Source organism: Bombina bombina, chromosome 5 (assembly GCF_027579735.1).
Source record: "Bombina bombina isolate aBomBom1 chromosome 5, aBomBom1.pri, whole genome shotgun sequence".
Lineage (NCBI taxonomy): Eukaryota > Metazoa > Chordata > Amphibia > Anura > Bombinatoridae > Bombina > Bombina bombina.
In genome coordinates this window covers 1,140,936,060-1,140,960,720 of record NC_069503.1, presented here as the reverse complement: position 1 = coordinate 1,140,960,720, position 24,661 = coordinate 1,140,936,060, and the positions used below count along the sequence as shown (strand labels likewise).

The window sequence follows — 24,661 nt, the reverse complement described above, 5'->3', positions numbered from 1 at the left end:
ATAACCCCAGGCACTCCCTGACCCTTATGCACATGCTCAAGTCCACTCTACCACTCTTATACATAACCCCAGGCACTCCCTGACCCTTATGCACATGCCCAAGAGCACTCTACCACTCTTTTATATAACCCCAGGCACTCCCTGACCCTTATGCACATGCCCAAGAGCACTCTACCACTCTTATACTTAACCCCAGGCACTCTCTGACCTTTATGCACATGCCCAAGAGCACTCTACCACTCTTTTATATAACCCCAGGCACTCCATGACCCTTATGCACATGCCCAAGAGCACTCTACCACTCTTATACATAGCCCCAGGCACTCTCTGACCTTTATGCACATGCCCAAGAGCACTCTGCCACTCTTATGCATAACCCCAGGCACTCCCTGACCCTTATGCACATGCCCAGGAGCACTCTACCCCTCTTATACATAACACCAGGCACTCCCTGACCATTATGCACATGCCCAGGAGCACTCTACCACTCTTATACATAACCCCGGGCACTCTCTAACCCTAATGCACATGCCCAAGAGCACTCTACCACTATTATACATAACCCCAGGCACTCCCTAACCCTTATGCACATTCCCAAGAGCACTCAACCACTCTTATACATAACCCCAGGCACTCCCTAACCCTAATGCACATGCCCAAGAGCACTCTACCACTCTCATACATAACCCCAGGCACTCTCTGACCTTTATGCACATGCCCAAGAGCACTCTACCACTCTTATACATAACCCCAGGCACTCTCTGACCTTTATGCACATGCCCAAGAGCACTCTACCACTCTTATACATAACCCCAGGCACTCTCTGACCTTTATGCACATGCCCAAGAGCACTCTACCACTCTTATACATAACCCTAGGCACTCCCTGACCCTTATGCACATGCTCAAGAGCACTCTACCACTCTTATACATAACCCCAGGCACTCTCTGACCTTTATGCACATGCCCAAGAGCACTCTACCACTCTTATACATAACCCCAGGCACTCTCTGACCTTTATGCACATGCCCAAGAGCACTCTACCACTCTTATACATAACCCCAGGCACTCCCTGACCCTTATGCACATGCCCAAGAGCACTCTACCACTCTTTTATATAACCCCAGGCACTCCCTGACCCTTATGCACATGCCCAAGAGCACTCTACCACTCTTATACTTAACCCCAGGCACTCTCTGACCTTTATGCACATGCCCAAGAGCACTCTACCACTCTTTTATATAACCCCAGGCACTCCATGACCCTTATGCACATGCCCAAGAGCTCTCTACCACTCTTATACATAGCCCCAGGCACTCTCTGACCTTTATGCACATGCCCAAGAGCACTCTACCACTCTTATACATAACCCCAGGCACTCTCTGACCTTTATGCACATGCCCAAGAGCACTCTGCCACTCTTATACATAACCCCAGGCACTCCCTGACCCTTATGCACATGCCCAGGAGCACTCTACCCCTCTTATACATAACACCAGGCACTCCCTGACCATTATGCACATGCCCAGGAGCACTCTACCACTCTTATACATAACCCCAGGCACTCTCTAACCCTAATGCACATGCCCAAGAGCACTCTACCACTATTATACATAACCCCAGGCACTCCCTAACCCTTATGCACATTCCCAAGAGCACTCAACCACTCTTATACATAACCCCAGGCACTCCCTAACCCTAATGCACATGCCCAAGAGCACTCTACCACTCTTATACATAACCCCAGGCACTCTCTGACCTTTATGCACATGCCCAAGAGCACTCTACCACTCTTATACATAACCCCAGGCACTCTCTGACCTTTATCCACATGCCCAAGAGCACTCTACCACTCTTATACATAACCCCAGGCACTCTCTGACCTTTATGCACATGCCCAAGAGCACTCTACCACTCTTATACATAACCCTAGGCACTCCCTGACCCTTATGCACATGCTCAAGTCCACTCTACCACTCAACCCCAGGCACTCTCTAACCCTTATGCACATGCCCAAGAGCACTCTACCACTATTATACATAACCCCAGGAACTTCCTGACCCTTATGCACATTCCCAAGAGCACTCTACCACTCTTTTATATAACCCCAGACACTCTCTGACCCTTAGGCACATGCCCAAGAGCACTCTACCACTCTTATACATAACCCCAGGCACTATCCTGACCCTTATGCACATGCCCAAGAGCACTCTACCACTCTTATACATAACCCCAGGCACTCTCTAACTCTTATGCACATGCCCAAGAGCACTCTACCACTCTTATACATAACCCCAGGCACTCCCTAACCCTTATGCACATGCCCAAGAGCACTCTACCACTCTTATACATAACCCCAGGCACTCCCTAACCCTTATGCACATGCCCAAGAGCACTCTGCCACTCTTATACATAACCCCAGGCACTCTCTGACCCTTATGCACATGTCTAAGAGCACTCTACCACTCTTATACATAACTGACATGGATCAGGGTTCACTTCAGATGAACCCCTGTCTGTTGTGCTTAGATGCGCAAATTGCAGCTCCCATGCAACTTTTTTCCTCATGTGTCAAGCAGACATTGCAAGGGAAAGATACATTTTTCACTGCTGAGCCTAATGTCTCTAAGGAGGATGCTGTCCATATCGTCCCAAGCCTCTATGGCATAAAATACTGTGTGCTGTGGTTCCTCTCTAACTCCCAGTGGAGTGTTTTTAAAGGCTGAAATTGCTGCGCAGGTATCCTCTGCAGTATCTGCTGCTCTAGACAAATTTCCCAGGATTCAGGGAAAGCGTCAGAGAAAACTTAAGAATTCAGATAGTAAGGTATCTGTTCCAAATTGTGATTCTCAAGCTTCTCACAGATCTGAGGAAGAGGATGAGTCACCTTCTCAGGGTGAAATTTCAGATTCGGACAGTATAATTCCTTCTTCTGACACTGAAGGAGTATCCTTCAGATTTAAGCTTGAACACCTTTGTGTACTGTTAAACAAGGTTTTAGCTACTTTGAATGACTCCGATACTCCTGTCGCAGTCACTCCTAAGAAATGTAGTAAACTTAATAGTTTTGATGTCTGTTCACCTATGGAAGTCTTTCCTGTGCCAGACCGTGCTAGGGAGATTATATCTCAGGAATGGGAGAATCCAGGAGTGGCTTTTACTCCATCTCCTGTTTTTAAGAAGATGTTTCCTGTGGAGGCTTCTATCAAGGATCCCTGATCTTTGGTTGATAAGGTTGAAGGGGCCATTTCTACTCTGGCTAAGAAAACCACTATTCCTATTGAGGAAAGTTGTTATTTTAAGGATCCAATGGACAAAAAGATGGAGGCTTACTTGAAAAAGATTTATGTACATTAAGGTCTCCAATGGCAACCAGTTATATGTATTGCCACGGTGACTAGTACAGCATCCTATTTTTGTTTGACGCATTGTCTGGCTCTCTTCAGGAAGAGAATCCTTTAGATGAGATTCAGGATAGAATTAAGGCTCTTAAGCTAGCCAATTCTTTTATAGCGGATGCTGTTCTGCAGGTTCTTAGACTGGGAGCTAATGCTTCTAGTTTTGCAGTCCTAGCCAGAAGGGCATTATGGCTGAAGTCTTGGTCAGCAGATGTTTCCTCCATGGTCATGCTTCTGGCTCTTCCTTACAAGGGAAAGACCTTGTTTGGACCCGGGTTGGCTGAGATAATTTCTGATATTACAGGTGGGAAAGGGTCTTTTCTGCCTCAAGATAAAAAGGCCAGACCCAAGGGACGTCAGAGTAATTTTCGTTCCTTTTGAAACTTCAGAAGAAAGCCTTCCTCTTCTTCGTCTAAGCAGGATCATGCCAAGTCTTCCTGGAAACCAAATCAGTCTTGGAGCAAGAGAAAACAGTCCAAGAAACCCGCGGCTGACTCTAAATCAGCATGAATGGTTTGCCCCCCGATCCAGGCTTGGCTCAAGTAGGGGGCAGACTTTCTCAGTTTTCTCAAGCCTGGAGAAGAGATGTCCCAGATCCCTGGGCTGTAGACATTGTATCCCAGGGTTACAAGTTAGAATTCAAGACTTGTCCTCCCAGGAGCAGGTTCCATCTTTCAAGATTATCTGCAGACCAGATAAAAAGAGAGGCGTTCTTGAAATGCGTACAGGATCTCTCTTCTCTGGGAGGGTTTAGGCTGTCTAGGGTCTTATTCAAACTTATTTGTGGCTCCCAAGAAGAGGGAACTTTCTGTCCCATTCTAGACTTGAAATGTCTAAACAAATTTCTCAGAGTCCCATCCTTCAAGATGGAGACTATTCGTACTATTCTTTCTTTAGTACAAGAGGGTCAATTCATGACGACCATAGATCTAAAGGATGCGTACCTTCATGTTCCCATTCACAGGGACCATCACAAGTTTCTGAGATTTGCCTTTCTCAAACAACATTTCCAATTTGAGGCTCTTCGGTTTGGCCTTGCCACAGCTCCCAGAATATTTTCAAAGGCTCTGGGGGCTCTCTTGGCTTTGATATTGTTGTCTTTTCTTCATTCTCACAAATGGAAAGTGAATTTGGAGAAGAGCTCCCTGGTTCCAGCTGCAAGGGTAGTCTTCCTAGGGACAATAATAGACCGTTCTGATGAAGATTTTTCTGATGGAGGTCAGAAGAGCAAAGATTTTTTCCTCTTTCCGGTCTCTTCAGTTCTACTGTCAGTGGCTCTATGTATGGAAGTAATTGGCCTGATGGTGGTTTCCATGGATAATATCCCCTTTGCTCGATTTCATTTAAGAGCTCTGCAGTTGTGCATGCTCAGACAATGGAATGGAGATTATGCGGATCTGTCTCAGAGGATAGTTCTAGATCAGGCGACGTGGTGGATCTCTCAGGAGCACCCAGTGGCATCACTAGGGGGTGCGGCCCGCACCCGGGTGACACCCTAAGGGGGGGTGACACCACACCACACACCATCAAGTTGTATGTTGTATATAAGAGTTTATTATCATTTATAAGAGTTATGATTATGAGTCAAGTGCTGTGCTGTATTAAACTATGCTATTAAACATACTCTAACTGTGCTGTATTAAACTATTATTTATTATTAATATTACTTTACTTTGTGCACTGTGCGGCATGCGCTGCACAACGCAGGGCAGCACCACCCCCCCCAACACACACATGGCAACTGGCTGGCTCACGCACGGCATGGTCTCATCATGGTGGTCTGCTAGGGGGCCCCAGGAGATGCTGAGAAAGCTGGAGGAAGAGCAGAACCTGCTCAACTCGTCGCTGCTGGCCTTCACATCTCACTTCGCTCAGGTGCAGTTCCAACTGAAACAGATTGTGTTGTGCGGGCAGAGGGCAGCGAGAGAGCGTCTGCTGGCGGAGCTTGAACTACCTGGAAGATTTCGCATTCAGGTTGCCCGCATGTCCTGGGGACCCAGGAGCAGCTGCTGCAGAAGCAGGTCATACTGGACTCAGTGAGCTGGGGGAAGATTGCATGATGGATTAGAAGAACCGGGAGGGTATCAGGGAATGGATGTTGGACTTGGTGACAAATGGGGGTAAAACTGGGTTCCAAGGATAATACCGGTAGAATGAAATTAAAGAAGTGGCAGAGAGGTCTCAAACGTGCTCCCCCCTCTCGCATATTCTTTCTGAGCTGGTAGTTCCAAGAGAATTTTATGATACTGACTTGCATTGCAAAGTGAGAAAGTCAGCTCTGTGGCGGGAAAAGAGAAGGAATATGTTTCAACCAAAATAACCTGCAATAGCTACTAAGAGCCGCCAACCAGGGCTGCCACTAGAAATTTTAGGGCCCCTGACTTAACCATTGATCAGGCCCCCCCCCCCTCCTTTGACATGTGCAATTTGTTACCAAGTGACTAAAACGTATATGCACTTTATTCTTAAGTGTCTATTTAAACTTGGAAATGTTGTAAAGGTAGTAACATACACACACACAGACACACTCATACACTGAAACACACACACACATAAGGATTCACATATAGACACTCTAGCAGATACGCAAAGAAACACACTCAGACACAGACATCCAAACAGACACTCAGCACTTGTTTACATTGACCTGACAAGTAATGAGGTAAACTACAGTTTTGTAAAAAAAAAGGAGATTTAGAAAACAAAATATGGTGTTCTGATTATCTTTTTGTAAAGGAAGATGCCAACTAAATGATGACAACAGCATGCAGTAGCTGAAAGGAAGGGCCCTGAACTGCCTAAATGATAATTTAAAGGTTAAAAGGTGGATTGGTGACTTCCGGAAAGGTCTCGTTAGTCTCAAAGTCTGTAGAATGATGTGAACACACAATGGACACACACACAAACTCAAACTTGCACAAACACCCAAGGAAACACCGACAGAGACAGCCTCAGAAAACACATAAAGACATACACACACACAGAGATACCTACAGAAAACACAGAAAGACATACACACACAAAGAGACAACCACATAAAACACAGAAAAACATACATACACACACCCTCACAGAGACACCTACAGAAAATAAACACCCTCACAGAGACATCCACAGAAAACACAGACATACATACATACACACACACCCTCACAGAGACATCCACAGAAAACACAGACATACACCCTCACCCTCACAGAGGCATCCAGAGAAAATACACAAAGACAAACACACACCCTCATAGAGACCCATAGAAAAAGCTCAAAGACATATGCACACACCCTCACAGACATCCACAGAAAATGCACAAAGACATACACACCCACCCTCACAGAAAGACCCACAGAAAAAATGACATACACACTCATAGAGACACAAACAAAAGCACAAAGACATAAACACAGACACCCACAGAAACACTTATGCACTTTGCATCCCTTAAATCAATAGTGTGTGAAATGCATGATAAAAAAAATGCAGAAATGAAAAGATCACTTTTCAAAGAATCATATTTGTAAATGTGCAAACAAAAAATAATTCTGTGAATTCAAAATTGTACATTAATGAACTGGGTAGATGGCTAGATGAATAAAAGTACTTTTAAAAAAGTTGACATATGTTTGTTTGTTTTTCCCCATTTTCCCCAACCAAGAGCACCACTTCAAATATAGTGTACAAATGTTCCCATCTGTCAGCTGTACTTATGGATTTTGAAAATGCTGTACTCTATATGGTCTTGGTGGAACCATAAACTGTGGTACTCATACCATTAGATCTGGTTAAATGCAGGAGTGTTTGTATGTATTTCAAAATTAAGTTAGCTGTAATGTAAACTGAACAGTTTAAGTTAACCTGTCTCATTTCAAACACTGAGCAATCTTAGTCTGAGAGTATAACATTTTATGCAGATGTAAAAATCTTAGATAAAATGCCTGCTTGCATCTGGAAAGTCCTTGCATAAAGGGGCAGTAAACTGAAATGTAATTTATATATATATATATATATAAATTTAAAAAATGCATATCTGCCAAAAGGGCACCTACCATTTGTGTATTGAGGAGGAAACATTTCTACATGGTTTTAAATACAGAATTTCTACAGCATTGTTAAATAATCATAAATACACTGCTGCTAAAAAAATGTGTTTTATGGACCCCTGGCCCCACCATACAACTACTACCACACTGAAGTTACAATCCGAAATTGCACAAAGAAATAAAAAAACATTTGCTAAGTAAGTCCTACCTCCTCTGCAAATGAAGGTGATCTGCCGTCTGACTCAGGCACACACTGTACAAACAAAGTGCCAAGTCTTTCTCACACTGTGCATAGTGGTTTAGTGCACACTCAGAAATCCTCTCAAATGCTAATAATTTACTCCTTCTAATAACATTTCCCATGCTCAATTAGCACTCTGCTGTAGTACCCACTGGTGGCTGCCAAAATGTATTTTTTTAGTTCTTGCCTCATGGGGCCCCCCTGGCCCATTGGGCCCCTGACAGGAGTCACCCCTGATGGCGGCCCTGCTGCCAACACTTATATAAACTACTTAAACAAATGATTATTATTATTGCAGTTGGTACTGTTGTTATTATTATATAATGTGAATTTTGTAAGGAGCTATTCAGACGGCATGTGGACAGGTGCCATGTGTTTGTGGCATATATAAATGTGTGTGTATGTATTATGTATATATTTTTTTTATATTTTTGTATATATGTGTTTATATATATAGCAAATAGGAAACAGCACTCTCTGGACTTAAGTTTTAAACAAATAGCTTAATCGGCTTACCGATTAAGCTATTTGTTTAAAACTTAAGTCCAGAGAGTGCTGTTTCCTATATGCTACATTTTCACCTACTCTAGCACCCTGGCCCTTGGAGAACTGTTCGTGAGAGTGCAACTGACTCTTTTTGCTTGTTTATATATATATATATATATATATATTAAACATATTCCAGTTTAACCCACCAAATGTCGACAGCCTGGGTGCAAAGATAGGGCAATATGCAGGAACAAACGTTTGTTCCTATATATATATATATATATATATATATATATATATATATGTGTGTGTGTGTGTGTGTGTGTACACAGTGGCGTCACTGCTGCATGGGCTGCAGGCCACACCTGGGTGTCATGCTCAGAGGGGGTGACACCATGAGTTACCGTACCGGGTGACACCAACCCTAGTGACGCCACTGGGAGCACCTGTCTCAAGGAACTTGCTGTCGGAGACCTTCCTGAGTGATTGTGACCACTGATGCTAGCCTGTTGGGCTGGGGAGCAGTCTGGGACTCCTTAAAGGCACAGGGACTTTGGACTCAGGAGGAGTCCGCTCTCCCTATAAACATTCTGGAATTGAGGGCAATTTACAATGCTCTGATGGCTTGGCCCCAACTATCTTTAGCCCAGTTTATCAGATTCCAGTCAGACAACATAACTTCAATGGTTTACATCAATGACCAGGGAGGAACTCGTTCCTTAGCCATGAAGAAGGTGGCTCGGATCATTCAGTGTGCGGAAGCTCACAATTGCTGTCTATCTGCCATCCACATTCCAGGAGTGGACAACTGGGAAGCGGATTTCCTGAGAAGACAGACGTTTCATCCCGGGGAGTGAGAACTCCATCCAGAGGTGTTCTCCAGGTTTAACATCAAATGGGAGGGTACCATAGTTGGATCTGATGACGTCTCAACAGAATGGCAAGCTTCCAAAGTACGGTTCAAGGACGAGGGATCCTCAGGCCTTCCTGATAGATGCGTTGGCAGTTGCTTGGAACTTCAGGATGGCATTCCTATTCCCTCTGTTTGCTCTGCTGCCACAAGTCATCAAAAAGGAGAGAACATAAGTGATTCTAATTGCTCCGGCTTGGCCTTGAACAATCTGGTATGCAGACCTAGTGGAAATGTCGTCTATGCCTCTGTGGAGACTACCCCTGAGAAAGGACCTTCTACTTTCGGGTCCCTTTCTTCATCCAAATCTCGTTTCTCTGAAGCTGACTGCTTGGAGATTGAACGCTTGTTTCTGTCTAAGCATGGGTTTTCTGAGTTGGTCATTGAAACCATGATTCAGGCTCGTAAGCCTGTTACTCGAAAGATTTACCATAAGATATGGCGGAAATATTTTTATTGGTGTGAATCCAAGGGCTACTCTTGGAGTAGGGTTAGGATTCCAAGAATTTTGTCTTTTCTCCAGGAGGCTCTGGAGAAAGGGTTATCTGTTAGCACTCTGAAGGGTTAAATTTCAGCCTTATCTGTTTTGTTACATAAACATTTGGCAGATGTGCCAGACGTACAATCCTTTTGTCAGGCCTTGGGTCAGAATCAGGCCTGTGTTTAAGTCTGTTGCTCCATTTTGGAGCCTTAACCTTGTTCTTAGAGTTTTACAGAAGGCTCCGTTTGAGCCTTTACATGCCATAGATATTAAATTGTTATCTTGGAAGGTTTTATTTCTTTTGGCTATTTCTTTTGCCTGGAGAGTCTCTGAACTCTCAGCATTGCAGTTTGATTCTCCTTATCTTATTTTTCATGCTGATAAGGTGGTTCTTCGTACTAAGTTAGGTTTCCTTCCTAAGGTTGTTTCTACGAAAAATATTAATCAGGAGATCGTTGTTCCGTTTCTGTGTCCGAAGTCTTCTTCCGTTAAAGAACGTCTGTTGCACAATTTGGATGTGGTTTGTGCTCTTAAATTCTGTTTGAAGGTGACTAAGGATTTTTGCCAATCTTCTGCTCATTTTGTCTGTTTCGTTTATAGTAGTGTGTGTATTTTAGTTTTCTTTAATTGGTAGTTAGTTTAATTTTAGTTTAATAGTTATATTAGTTTAATTTTAGTTTAAACTTAGTTTTTTTAATTTGACAGGTAAGTTTAAATTTAATTTAAGATAGGGAAATTGTAATTTTAATATAAAGTTAGGGGGGGCGTTAGGTTTAGGGGTTACTAGTTTAAATGAGTTTATTGCGATGTGGGGGGCTCTCAGTTTAGGGGTTAATAGTTTCATTTAGTATATTTAGTTGTGGGGGCTTGCGGTTTAGGGGTTAATAGCTTTATTATATTGGCGGCGGTGTCGGGGAGCGGAGGAATCGGGGTTAATAACTTTAGTATAGTGTGGCGATGTGGGCAGACGGCTGATTAGGGGTTAATATTTAATTAGTGTTTGCGATGCGGGAGGGTGGCGGTTTAGGGGTTAATAAATTTTATTAGTGCCGCCGATTTTGGGAGTGGCAGATTAGGAGTTAAAAACTTTAATATAGTATTTGCGATGCGGGAGGGCCTCAGTTTAGGGGTTAATATGTAGTTTATGGGTGTTTAGTGTACTTTGTAACAGTTATGAGTTTTATGTAACAGTTTTGTTTCCGTAAAACTCATGACTGCTGCTTTTAGATGGCGTTACGGATCTTGTAGTTATAGGGTGTAACGCAAGCTTTTTAGCCTCTCCACAAAACTCGTAATGGCAGCGCTATGGAAGTCCCATGAAAAAAACCTAATTTTTACAAGTGCGGGACTGACGTTGCCTTAAAGGCTATAAGGCTTGCGGTACAGCTATACCGACAAGACTTGTAATGGCTGCGTTGCTGTTTTAACACTGAAATTACCATTTTTCAGCGTTAAAAGACGAACGCACAACTCGTAATCTACCTGATTTTAAATGAATTAGACCTACATTTGAGGTGGGGCATTATGGGTATATTGTGCATTATACATTACACTGTAAAAATATCCATTATACATTAGCTAATTTGAGGTAAAAATTGAGTTTTTTAAATTCTATCAGTCGACAAGTAAAAGTAGGAAGTACCTATCAGCCAATGAACATTAGTGCAAAGTACCTATCAGTTGATGAGCATTAGTAGAAAGTACCTATCAGCCGATAAGCATTAGTAAGAAGTACCTATCAGCCGATAAGCATTAGTAAGAAGTACCTATCAGATGGTAAACATTATAGGAATTACATATCAGCCGATAAGCATTAGTAAGAAGTACCTATCAGATGGTAAACATTATAGGAATTACATATCAGCCGATAAGCATTAGTAAGAAGTACCTATCAGATGGTAAACATTATAGGAATTACATATCAGCCGATAAGCATTAGTAAGAAGTACCTATCAGATGGTAAACATTATAGGAATTACATATCAGCCGATAAGCATTAGTAAGAAGTACCTATCAGCCGATAAGCATTAGTAAGAAGTACCTATCAGCCGATGAGCATTAGTAAGAAGTACCTATCAGCCGATGAGCATTGTAAGAAGTACCTATCAGCCGATAAGCATTAGTAAGAAGTACCTATCAGCCGATGAGCATTGTAAGAAGAACCTATCAGCCGATGAGCATTGTAAGAAGTACCTATCAGCCGATGAGCATTGTAAGAAGTACCTATCAGATGATAAGCATTAGTAAGAAGTACCTATCAGCCGATGAGCATTGTAAGAAGTACCTATCAGCCGATAAGCATTAGTAAGAAGTACCTATCAGCCGATGAGCATTGTAAGAAGAACCTATCAGCCGATGAGCATTGTAAGAAGTACCTAGCAGCCGATGAGCATTGTAAGAAGTACCTATCAGATGATGAGCATTAGTAAGAAGTACCTATCAGCCGATGAGCATTGTAAGAAGTACCTATCAGCCGATGAGCATTGTAAGAAGTAACTAACAGACGATGAGCATTGTAAGAAGTACCTATCAGCCGATGAGCATTGTAAGAAGTACCTATCAGCCGATGAGCATTAGTAAGAAGTAACTATCAGCCGATGAGCATTGTAAGAAGTACCTATCAGCCGATGAGCATTGTAAGAAGTACCTATCAGACGATGAGCATTGTAAGAAGTACCTATCAGCCGATGAGCATTGTAAGAAGTACCTATCAGATGATGAGCATTAGTAAGAAGTACCTATCAGCCGATGAGCATTGTAAGAAGTACCTATCAGCCGATAAGCATTAGTAAGAAGTACCTATCAGCCGATGAGCATTGTAAGAAGTACCTATCAGACGATGAGCATTAGTTAGAAGTACCTATCAGCCGATGAGCATTGTAAGAAGTAACTAACAGACGATGAGCATTGTAAGAAGTACCTATCAGATGTTAAATATTGCACTTTTGCATTCTACCAAAGTAACAATAGATATACAGTAGATACAGCCATAGAAGGAAATGTTTGGGGGGAGATAGAGCTTTACAATTCGGAAACTTAAAAGAAAAGGTGAGGCACTGCAGTATAATTTTGCAGCTAAGTAATTAAAGTACATATCGTTATATTTTGTCTCTATCCCAACTTATTTTATGTCCATTTAAAGTAGCTATATTGTCCTTTTTAGTGTTTTTTTTCATTTTCAGTTTTGGCTAATGTGATTGCTTTATTTCATTCTTTTGTGTACTAAATATTTTTTTGTTTTTTATGCAGTTGTCAGTGTCCACCAGACTGAGAAGCAGGATTCTGCTTTTTAGCCAGTGAGCAACCATTGCTTAAATTTGGTCATCCGTCATGCCGATAAGGGCGGTGGCATCGTCTTACAGAATTATTCAGACTACATCAGTGAGGCCCAGCGGATTCTGGGAGATAAAGATTACTACATTAAACTTACCTGTGATCCAACTATTGAATTCTCCAAGATTCTCAATACTCTATTAGAGCAAGGTATTACTTTAAATATTCTCACTAAAAAAGAAAGAAGGTACCTAACCCCTGACCACCCAAATACACCTTATTACTACCATCTTCCCAAAGTACACAAGAACGAGAAAGTACCCCCATGTAGGCCAATCATAGCAGGTATTAACAGCACTACAGATAGACTGTCCGAATATATAGATACCTACTTACAGAGATATGTGGTAAATTTACAATCTTATATTAAAGACACCAAAGATCTGTTATACAAATTATCCAATATCAAATATGATTACAATAAAAATTATATACGGCTTTCCTGTGATGTAGGTTCTCTGTATTCAAACATTTCGCATGATTTAGGCATTTATACCACCCAGATCAATCTGAATAGAGACCCTTATATGCCAACGATCCAAAAAGAATATTTATTAACTTTGATTGATTATATTTTGAAACATAATTATTTTCAGTTCTTAGAAGAATTTTACTTACAGATTAAGGGAACGGCCATGGGCACCAGATTTGCCCCCAGCTTTGCAAACCTCTTTATGGGGTATTTTGAGGAACTTTATATCTATAACTCAAAGTGGTGAGGCAATCTGGTGTTCTATGGCCGTTACATAGATGATCTTATTTTTATTTTTGATGGTTTACCAACTGAAGCAGTTGATTTTGTTTCACACCTCAATGACAATAATATGGTTTAGGATTTTCTCATAATTTACAAGAGAAATCTATAGAATTTTTGGATGTGGTCCATACTTGGGACACAGAGGGTAATGTTTCCACCTCTACCTATTTTAAACAGGTAGACTGCAATAATTTCCTTCATTTCTCCAGCAATCATCTGACAAAATGGAAGACAAATATCCCCTATAGCCAGTTCTGTAGGTTAAGAAGAAACTGTAGTACAATGGAACAATATAATATACAATCTGAAATCCTTGTATCCAGATTTATGGAAAAAGGTTATCCATCAGGACTGGTCTATAGGGGTTATGAGAGAGCAAAAATGTTAGACAGAGATTATTTATTGAATGTTGACACAACCAAGCACAAAAACGATGATCCATTTACCAACAAACAGCCACTTTTTGTCACTCAGTATAATTCCAACCATAAAGCGGTGACCAAAGTTCTGAAGAAACATTGGCCTATCCTGTTAAAAAATCCGGTTTTGAAAAAAATCCTACCATCTCAGCCCAAACTTGTATATAGGAGAACACCAACATTTAAACATAAATTAGCATCTAGTAAGGTAGTGATGACTAAGAGGAAGCAACACAATAAGATCAAATCCAACTCCAACTCATACTCCCTGTCAAATAGGATAGGAACCTTCAGATGTGGAAAGAAATCTTGCTTTATGTGTAAATATATTACTTATGGATCAGTTAACATAACATCCCACAGCACAGGTGAATGCTTTACCATACAAAATCGTATGTCATGTGATTCTATTTATGTCATTTACGCACTCACCAGTGAATGTGGAATGTAGTATATAGGTAGGACATGCAGAAAGGTTAGAAACAGATGGAGTGAGCATCTGAGAAATATCAAATATAAATCGCTCAAACATAGTGTCTCTAGACACATTTGTAATGAACATACTCCTGGTGTATGCAATATAAAGATCACACCCATTGAGAGCATTCCTCGTGATAACCAGACCAATAGATTCTCTAAACTTAGGCAAAGAGATACATATTGGATCTACAAATTTAATAGTTTGTTTCCTGTGGGTTTAAATGAGGTCATAGATTCAGCTGCATTTGTGTAATGATATGCCACATATATGGGGTCAATATCAATTTTTTTAGTACCAGTGATCATTTAATATTTCATTTAATAATTTTATATATTATAATAATAGACTATTTGTTTTTGATGTATTGTACACCGGACTCTCCATCCCTCCATTATATTTATATTTTTTAATTCATTTATACATACATTTGTATGTACATGTATGCACACTTCATTAGAGCATTTAGGATGTTCATATCACACCATTATATTCTCACCACTTCCCCTGTCCCACTTGCTTCAAGCATCACAATTATTAATTTTAATACTTTTTTCCCTCAATTATTATCATTTTCACTAATTCACAAGTATTTTATTACATATACACTCCTTTTATTTATCAGTGATCGGATTTACATTATACACACACGCACACGTCCCTTATACACACACGTCCCTTATACATACACACACTTCCCTTATCATTAATTCATAGTGTTTAGGTTAGTCCGACTTTATTGAATCAACACACTTCACATATCATTATTGGCACTTATAGTTGTATAATCACCCTATCTAGTTTGCCTATATTTATTTATTTCACACTTAGGTACATACCTCAGTCTTGCATTGTTTATTATTTACATAGTTATTGTCACTAGCCACATCTTATTATATTGTTTTATCATTACATCTTAGTATTATATTCTTCCATTTTAGATCGGCACTGGCCGATATTTATAATTCAATTATCTTTCACGGAGTAAGGTTTTCTTATGTTGTTTGACTACCATTTCTCATTTGGGCCAATCACATGCCTTTTAATTCTGTGCGATTTCTATTGGTTGATGTCATAAGGGATTGGTCCTGTCGGGCCTCCTATTAGCCCCATATCTTATGTTATTATGCTCATCATGATAAATTGGCCTGAGGAATAATATACGTCACTATGTTACATGTGACCAACGCACATGTCAGCCCGCTTTAGCTAAACACCCAATCACATATTAGCTTAGGGCCGGGCCCCCCACATTGAGTCATGGATTGGTCAATACACTGTAATACGCCCAAGAGAGACAGAAAGACGATGTTAATCATAAACAAACTAAGGACGCTGTAAATGCGGGCGTTTTTTTCGGCATGATTGTGTTTTTTAAAAAAACATGCCAAAGTGTAAGTCAAATCAAGTCTTCATTACTTATGTTCACTGATGCACTTAATATATGTATATTTATGCACTGATGCAAATATAATCTCAATTGCACTTTTCACAAACAGATCTAAGTTTTGATCATATCATTATGACACATATGCAACACTTTTAATATAAGATAAGTTATGTAGTGATTTTCATCTACTTACATACTTTTACATTTATAATGGGGTGTGTATGGAGAGAAAAGGGTTCTATTGGTTGCAGTGTTATGAAGAAGGGGAGGGGTTATTACACCATGTGGTAGCTATAGCCCTATTAAAAGGGCATTTGTTTGATTAGGAGATACAAGCCTGAGGAAACGGGGAGCCCCCCGAGAAACGCGTTTCTATTATACTCCTTGTATCATACAGGGGAGATATCTTACACCTTGCCACCATTGTTATACCTTTGGTATATCTTTTAACCTCTTAAGGACATATGACGGAATTTTTCCATCATAAAACAATTGAGCAAACTGAAAGCTGTGTCCTTAAAGGGTTAATTTTTGCTCTGTTTGCTTTTAATACATGTATACATGTTTTTATACATATACATCTGGTTTGGATGGTGTTAAGATTCCCTTCCAGCTACCTAGGGGCAAGATTGCCCTTCTCTCCATATTTCCTTCCATCAACAGTCCCAGGGACCTAGCTGTATCGTACGGCATCTGATCATGGGGAAAAAGGCCCTATACCAGCCAGCTGGTTTGCTGCCAAATACCAGCCTGCTTCTACTGGCACATTTGAGTGCCGCTTTACTTGTGAGTACCCTGTATCCATAAGATTGGTTCATTTGGTGCTTGATTGATCTGCACATGTGGCGCCTCTGTCCTTTTTGTCTTTTGCTACAGAATTCTACCATCTGATTGGGTGAAGTCAGAGTGCAGCCTTCCAAGCTTTCCAGATTCCAAGGACTTTTCTTGGACTATTTTGAACCTAAGGACTGGTCTATTTCTTCCTGTGGTATTTATTCCACACCTCTCCTCATTTGATAATACTGTTTATATGTTTATATGTACTTATCTATATTAATTGTGCATTATTAATTAGTTTGGTATTGAGTAGTGCCAGCGCCTCCTATAGGAAATAGTGGTTTATAGGGTTGTTTTTTGACCATTATACCATATATACTCCTGTTTTCCATTCCTTAAAGGGATAGTAAACTCATACTTTTTCTGTTAGAATTTATAAAGATTGTCACATAATAACAAACATTGCAATATACATCTATTAATTAAAACATTTGCATTAGAAGATATATTTAATTTAATATTTCAATCTAGCCCAAGCCCTCTGAAAATCAACAATATCAGCCAATAAATGTGCTCGTACGCACATATCACATTATTTAAAGATGGCCACCAGTGCATGCCTAATCCTACCGGTACACCTGCTACGTCACAGTAACGCTGAAGTAGTTCCAGGCTGGGCATTACTGTGTATGAGCAGGCAGCAGGAGTGGCTTGACTAAGGGGTATGTTTCTAACTGTTTCAGGCACTCTCTCCTGCTGACATAGTGTGTTTCTGTCTGGAAGATCGCATGGGACATACTATTTATAGAGCGTATAGGGGAGCAGAGAGTGTAACTGCCTGAGTTCCGTAGAGTCGTGTCAGTAGATAATTTATTACATATACAATCTTGTGGGCTAGCTAGGTTGGAGAGGGGGAGGCAAGGGAAGAATGTGATGCTGCAAATACTGATTATCACTATAGGGATCAGCAGGGAGCCCTGTTACACAGCTGTCTGGGATGATTGGGTCTGGCCAGAAATCTGTAGGATACCGTGTCTTCTACTGTTGGGCACATATGAAGCCTATGCAAAGACCAGTGCTTAGCATATCCTCGGCTAAACAATTTCTTGTACGAACCAGCTGCATCAGGCTGGCAGAGGCACGAAGCGGCCAGCAGGGAATAGTGTCAATCAATATTTTAAAGATACACCCATTATTACATTGTGTTGTTAGTCATTTGCATGGATACCCGCCCATATTTTCTCAATGAGAGAAATGAATAATGCCCACTATGTTAGGGGGATTCTACAGCATGATACGGCTCAAGAGGAAGTGAGCTGTTATTGGTTAAAAAATGGAGAGTGACTTAGTACTGCTTTTTAGGAGGGTTATTAGTACTATTGAGCAGGGCACGTTTCAGACACAGCTGGGATATTGCTTGAGTCTTACAGAATATTTAATTAGGGAATGTGGTGCAATTGTTTTCTATACGTTTAAGGCCCAGCAACAAAACCCATAAGTAAACATATTTCTTGTATGCAAAATATCTGTACCATTTAGATAGTGCTCTTTCCTATGCATGGTAGACATTTTAAGACTTTAATATCCCTTTAATGTAGGGATCTCGACCACTTTACATGCAGTGTCACTTTACCAAGTGTCCATTGCCAAGTTCTTTTGCTTTGGCCACTAATGTCTGCATTGATGTTAGTATATGTTGGTCCCAAACGCAGCTACACGCATCTGCTCCTTACCTGTCAGTCCCAACACAGTCCCTGGTGCACCTACATGCATCTGTTCCTTACCTGTCAGTCTCAGCACAGTCCCTGGTACATCTACACGCATCTGCTCCTTACACGTCAGTCTCAACACAGTCCCTGGTGCACCTACACACATCTGTTCCTTACCTGTCAGTCTCTGTACAGTCCCTGGTGCACCTACACACATCTACTCCCTACCTGTCAGTCTAAGCATAGTCCCTGGTGCACCTACATGCATCTGTTCCTTACCTGTCAGTCTCAGCACAGTCCCTGGTGCACCTACACGCATCTACTCCTTACCTGTCAGTCTCAGCACAGTCCCTGGTGCACCTACACGCATCTGTTCCTTACCTGTCAGTCTCAGTGCAGTCCCTGGTGCACCTACATGCATCTGCTCCTTACACGTCAGTCTCAACACAGTCCCTGGTGCACCTACATGCATCTGCTCCTTACCTGTCAGTCTCAGCACAGTCCCTGGTGCACCTACACGCATTTACTCCTTACCTGTCAGTCTCAGCACAGTCCCTGGTACACCTACACGCATCTGTTCCTTACCTGTCAGTCTCAGTGCAGTCCCTGGTGCACCTACACGCATCTGCTCCTTACACGTCAGTCTCAACACAGTCCCTGGTGCACCTACATGCATCTGCTCCTTACCTGTCAGTCTTAGCACTGTCCCTGGTGCACCTACACGCATCTACTCCTCTGCTTACCTGTCAGTAGGCTGACCATATTGCCGCTTTAAGAAGGAACACATATGAAAAATACATATGTCAGGGTTCTTATACAAAACATTTCTTTAAACGGCACTGAAAACAGCCCTGACATATGTATTTTTTATATGTGTCCCTTTTTAAAGCGGCAATATGGTCAGCCTACCTGTCAGTCTCAGCACAGTCCCTGGTGCACCTACACGCATCTACTCCTTACCTGTCAGTCTCAGTACAGTCCCTGGTGCACCTACACGCATCTACTCCTTACCTGTCAGTCTCAGTACAGTCCCTGGTGCACCTACACGCATCTGCTCCTTACCCGTCAGTCTCAACACAGTCCCTGGTGCACCTACATGCATCTGCTCCTTACCCGTCAGTCTCAACTCAGTCCCTGGTGCACCTACACGCATCTACTCCTTACCTGTCAGTCTCAGTACAGTCCCTGGTGCACCTACACGCATCTACTCCTTACCTGTCAGTCTCAGTACAGTCCCTGGTGCACCTACATGCATCTGCTCCTTACCCGTCAGTCTCAACACAGTCCCTGGTGCACCTACACGCATCTGCTCCTTACACGTCAGTCTCAACATAGTCCCTGGTGCACCTACACACATCTACTCCTTACCTGTCAGTCTCAGCACCGTCCCTGGTGCACCTACATGCATCTGCTCCTTACACATCAGTCTCAGCATAGTCCCTGGTGCACCTACACGCATCTACTCCTTACCTGTCAGTCTCAGTACAGTCCCTGGTGCACCTAAACGCATCTACTCCTTACCTGTCAGTCTCAGTACAGTCCCTGGTGCACCTACACGCATCTACTCCTTACCTGTCAGTCTCAACACAGTCCCTGGTGCACCTACACGCATCTGCTCCTTACACAACAATCTCAGCACAGTCCCTGGTGCACCTACATGCATTTGTTCCTTACCTGTCAGTCTCAGCATAGTCCCTGGTGCACCTACACGCATCTACTCCTTACCTGTCAGTCTCAGCACAGTCCCTTGTGCACCTACACGCATCTGCTCCTTACCCGTCAGTCTCAACTTAGTCCCTGGTGCACCTACACGCATCTGTCCCTGACCTGTCAGTCTCAGTACAGTCGCTGGTACACCTACACGCATCTGCACCTTACCTGTCAGTCTCAGCACAGTCCCTGGTGCATCTAAACGCATCTGCTCCTTACTTGTCAGCTTCAGTACCGTCCCTGGTACACCTACACGCATCTGTTCCTTACCTGTCAGTCTCAGCACAGTCCCTGGTGCACCTACACACATCTAGTCCTTACCTGTCAGTCTCAGCACAGTCCCTGGTGCACCTACACGCATCTACTCCTTACCTGTCAGTCTCAGCACAGTCCCTGGTGCACCTACATGCATCTGTTCCTTACCTGTCAGTCTCAGCACAGTCACTTGTGCGCCTACACGCATCTACTCCTTACCTGTCAGTCTCAGCACAGTCCCTTGTGCACCTACACGCATTTACTCCTTACCTGTCAGTCTCAGTACAGTCCCTGGTGCACCTTCACGCATCTGTTCCTTACCCGTCAGTCTCAATACAGTCCCTGGTGCACCTATACACATCTGCTCCTTACCTGTCAGTCTCAGCACAGTCCCTGGTGCACCTACACACATCTACTCCTTACCTGTCAGTCTCAGTACAGTCCCTAGTGCACCTACACGCATCTGCTCATTACCGGTCAGTCTCAGCACAGTCCCTGGTGCACCTACACGCATCTGCTCCTTACCCGTCAGTCTCAGCACAGTCCCTGGTGCACCTACACGCATCTACTCCTTACCTGTCAGTCTCAGTACAGTCCCTGGTGTACCTACACGCATCTACTCCTTACCTGTCAGTCTCAGTACAGTCAGTGGTGCACCTACACGCATCTACTCCTTACCTGTCAGTCTCAGCACAGTCCCTGGTGCACCTACACACATCTACTCCTTACCTGTCAGTCTCAGTACAGTCCCTGGTGTACCTACACGCATCTACTCCTTACCTGTCAGTCTCAGTACAGTCCCTGGTGCACCTACACGCATCTACTCCTTACCTGTCAGTCTCAACACAGTCCCTGGTGCACCTACACGCATCTACTCCTTACCTGTCAGTCTCAGTACAGTCCCTGGTGTACCTACACGCATCTACTCCTTACCTGTCAGACTCAGCACAGTCCCTGGTGCACCTACACGCATCTACTCCTTACCTGTCAGTCTCAGTACAGTCCCTAATGTACCTATACGAATCTACTCCTTACCTGTCAGTCTCAGTACAGTCCCTGGTGCACCTACACGCATCTACTCCTTACCTGTCAGTCTCAGCACAGTCCCTGGTGCACCTACACGCATCAACTCCTTACCCGTCAGTCTCAGTACAGTCCCTGGTGCACCTACACGCATCTACTCCTTACCTGTCAGTCTCTGTACAGTCCCTAGTGCACCTAGATGTATTTGCTCCTTACCCGTCAGTCTCAGCACCTGCAGGCTGATCAGTGGTTGGAGGGAGGCACGGCTCACAGTGCGCAGATTGTTCTTGCTGAGGTCCAGAAGGGCAAGTGACGAGAGCCCAGCAAATGCCTGCTCCTGAAGTATCTCAATGCTGTTCTCCTGCAAGTGCAGCTCCTGAAGTCTCTGCAGTTAAGAGAAAGTCAGAGTCAGATGTAGAGAGCAGTCTATGCTGAATTAGGATTACTAGTTAAAGGTTGCAACTAATAAAATTCCACATCAAAACTCTTCCATTGAAATGTCACTACATCATAAGATAGAAATGTTTCCTGAAATAATGTTGCTCGATGGAAATGTCAGCTATAGAGAAACAGCGTATTACAGATGGTGAACACTGAACATCTTGGTATAGCAGTGCAGCCTGCTCAGTTTAATTCTTAACCTTCTTCTAACCGTAACCATATTTTCCTTATTGCACCGTGCTATATTAATATAGCTGCCATTTTCATTAGGTAACATTAAACTGTCATTATCAACCCCACAGAAATTCACTACAAATCTCTGTTAATTTCAGTAGTAGCATTTTAATGCAATTTTTCAGTGGAGACTATTTTCTGATGAGATATTACACTGATTGTATACTTATAATGCCTGATTGTCTGATTGTGTTTAGTTAGGTATCAGCCTATATATGGCTTAAAATTGCATTTATTTACACTAGAGAGGGTCTAAGGTCATATAACAAATACAAACCTCAACTATAAAATAGTGAGCATAGGTGTTTAAAAATGAGAAGAGTTTACTTGGTTATTTAAACATTTCTCTTGCATCTATGATGGAACAACAGTCTATGTTGTGCTTGGGTTTAAGGTTAAATAAAAATCTATGTTGTGCTTGGGTTTAAGGGCAAATAAAAGTCTATGTTGTGCTTGGGTTTAAGGGCAAATAAAAGTCTATGTTGTGCTTGGGTTTAAGGGCAAATAAAAGTCTATGTTGTGCTTGGGTTTAAGGTTAAATAAAAATCTATGTTGTGCTTGGGTTTAAGGGCAAATAAAAGTCTATGTTGTGCTTGGGTTTAAGGGTAAATAAAAGTCTATGTTGTGCTTGGGTTTAAGGGTAAATAAAAGTCTATGTTGTGCTTGGGTTTAAGGGTAAATAGAAGTCTATGTTGTACTTGGGTTTAAAGGCAAATAAAAGTCTATGTTGTGCATGGGTTTAAGGGTAAATAAAAGTCTTTGCTGTGCTTGGGTTTAAGGGTAAATAAAAGTCTATGTTGTACTTGGGTTTAAAGGCAAATAAAAGTCTATGTTGTGCTTGGGTTTAAGGGTAAATAAAAGTCCATGTTGTGCTTGGGTTTAAGGGTAAATAAAAGTCTATGTTGTGCTTGGGTTTAAGGGTAGATAAAAGTCTATGTTGTGCTTGGGTTTAAGGGTAAATAAAAGTCTATGTTGTGCTTGGGTTTAAGGGTAGATAAAAGTCTATGTTGTGCTTGGGTTTAAGGGTAAATAAAAGTCTATGTTGTGCTTGGGTTTAAGGGTAAATAAAAGTCTATGTTGTGCTTGGGTTTAAGGGTAAATAAAAGTCTATGTTGTTCTTGGGTTTAAGGGTAAATAAAAGTCTATTTTGTACTTCGGTTTAGAGGCATGGCAAATACAAGTTTATGTTGTACTTGGGTTTAGAGGCAAATACAAGTTTATGTTGTACTTGGGTTTAGAGGCAAATAAAAGTCTGTTGTACTGATAGTTTTGATTTAATAGTAACCTCTAAGCAGTATTGCTAGAGTATCAGCAAAGCTATCTACAATGTAGCAGCGGATACTGAATAATTATTAAGCTGCAAGCTAATCTTAATAGATTGGGGCCCATTTATCAAGCTCCGAATGGAGCTTGTGGGCCCGTGTTTCTGTCGAGTTTTCAGACTAAAGACCACTGCTTCATAACCCTGTCCGCCTGCTCTGATGAGGCGGATAGGAATCGCCGGAAATCAACCCGATCGAGTATGATCGGGTTGATTGACACCCCCCTGCTAGTGGCCGATTGGCCGCGAGCCAGCAGGGGGCGGCGTTGCACCAACAGCTCTTGTTAGCTGCTGATGCAATGCTGAATACGGAGAGCGAATTGCTCTCCGCATTCAGCGAGGTCTTGCAGACCTGATCTGCACTGTCGGATCAGGTCCGCAAGACCTTTAATAAATAGGTCCTACTGACTTAATCTACCTTAGTTGTGTGCTGGGTCTTATGTACGAGCGAATGGAGATCAAATACAGTTAACTCACTGCACAAACAGTGATAGCAAGCCAGTTATTAGGTATTGGCAACTTTAAGTTATGATTAATACCATAAGTTACGCATAATAACACAACCGATGGTACATTCTCAGCCATAGTGTGACTATTTAGTCTGTATATATTTAATTTTGTGGGGGTGATATATTACTGAGGCTATAACAGCAACTATATGGTAACAGCTCGAATATTGTAACGCCTTTACGTTAATGGCAGTATTTCATCTGTAACTAATTCGGCACGCCACCACACAATATAGCACGCCAAGCATAAGTCTCTCAGAACAAATTAAATGCATAGTTATGTACAAATGGAGAGCAGCACAATTTAGTGCTAGGACTGAAGGGTAAATCTTAAGTCAATCCTCAGACATTTTACTTACGTATTAGCTATTATTAGACTATAGTCAAAAACAGCTGGAAAATACTTGGGTTTAAGACCAAATACAATTTTATGTTGTGCTTGGGTTTAAAAGCAAATACAAGTCTATGTTGTACTTGGGTTTAAGATCAAATAAGAGTCTATGCTGTACTTGAGTTTAAGGGTAAATAAAAGTCTATGTTGTACTTGAGTTTAAGGGTAAATAAAAGTCTATGTTGTACTTGGGTTTAAGATAAAAAAAAGCATATGTTGTAGTGTATATAAGTAGACAGCAGTACGCCATATTGTGTTTGCTTCTTATTCTCTGTATATCATTAGTAATGACTACAATTAGGTTCTTTGATTTTGAAAATTAGTTCTTGTTCACTAATAATAAATTGGTAATTTAGCTG

The 24,661-nt window shown here is 41.9% G+C and overlaps 1 protein-coding gene across 1 annotated transcript in view; it reads right to left on the bottom strand.

Moving 5' to 3' along the window:
• Window positions 1-24,661, bottom strand: part of LRRC24 (leucine rich repeat containing 24) — a 516,058-nt gene that overhangs the window by 91,252 nt on the left and 400,145 nt on the right. Inside the window, exon 5 of the mRNA XM_053715436.1 lies at window positions 21,623-21,791. Within this exon, the coding sequence (XP_053571411.1) occupies window positions 21,623-21,791 (169 nt within the window). The remainder of the gene's footprint in view (window positions 1-21,622; window positions 21,792-24,661) is intronic.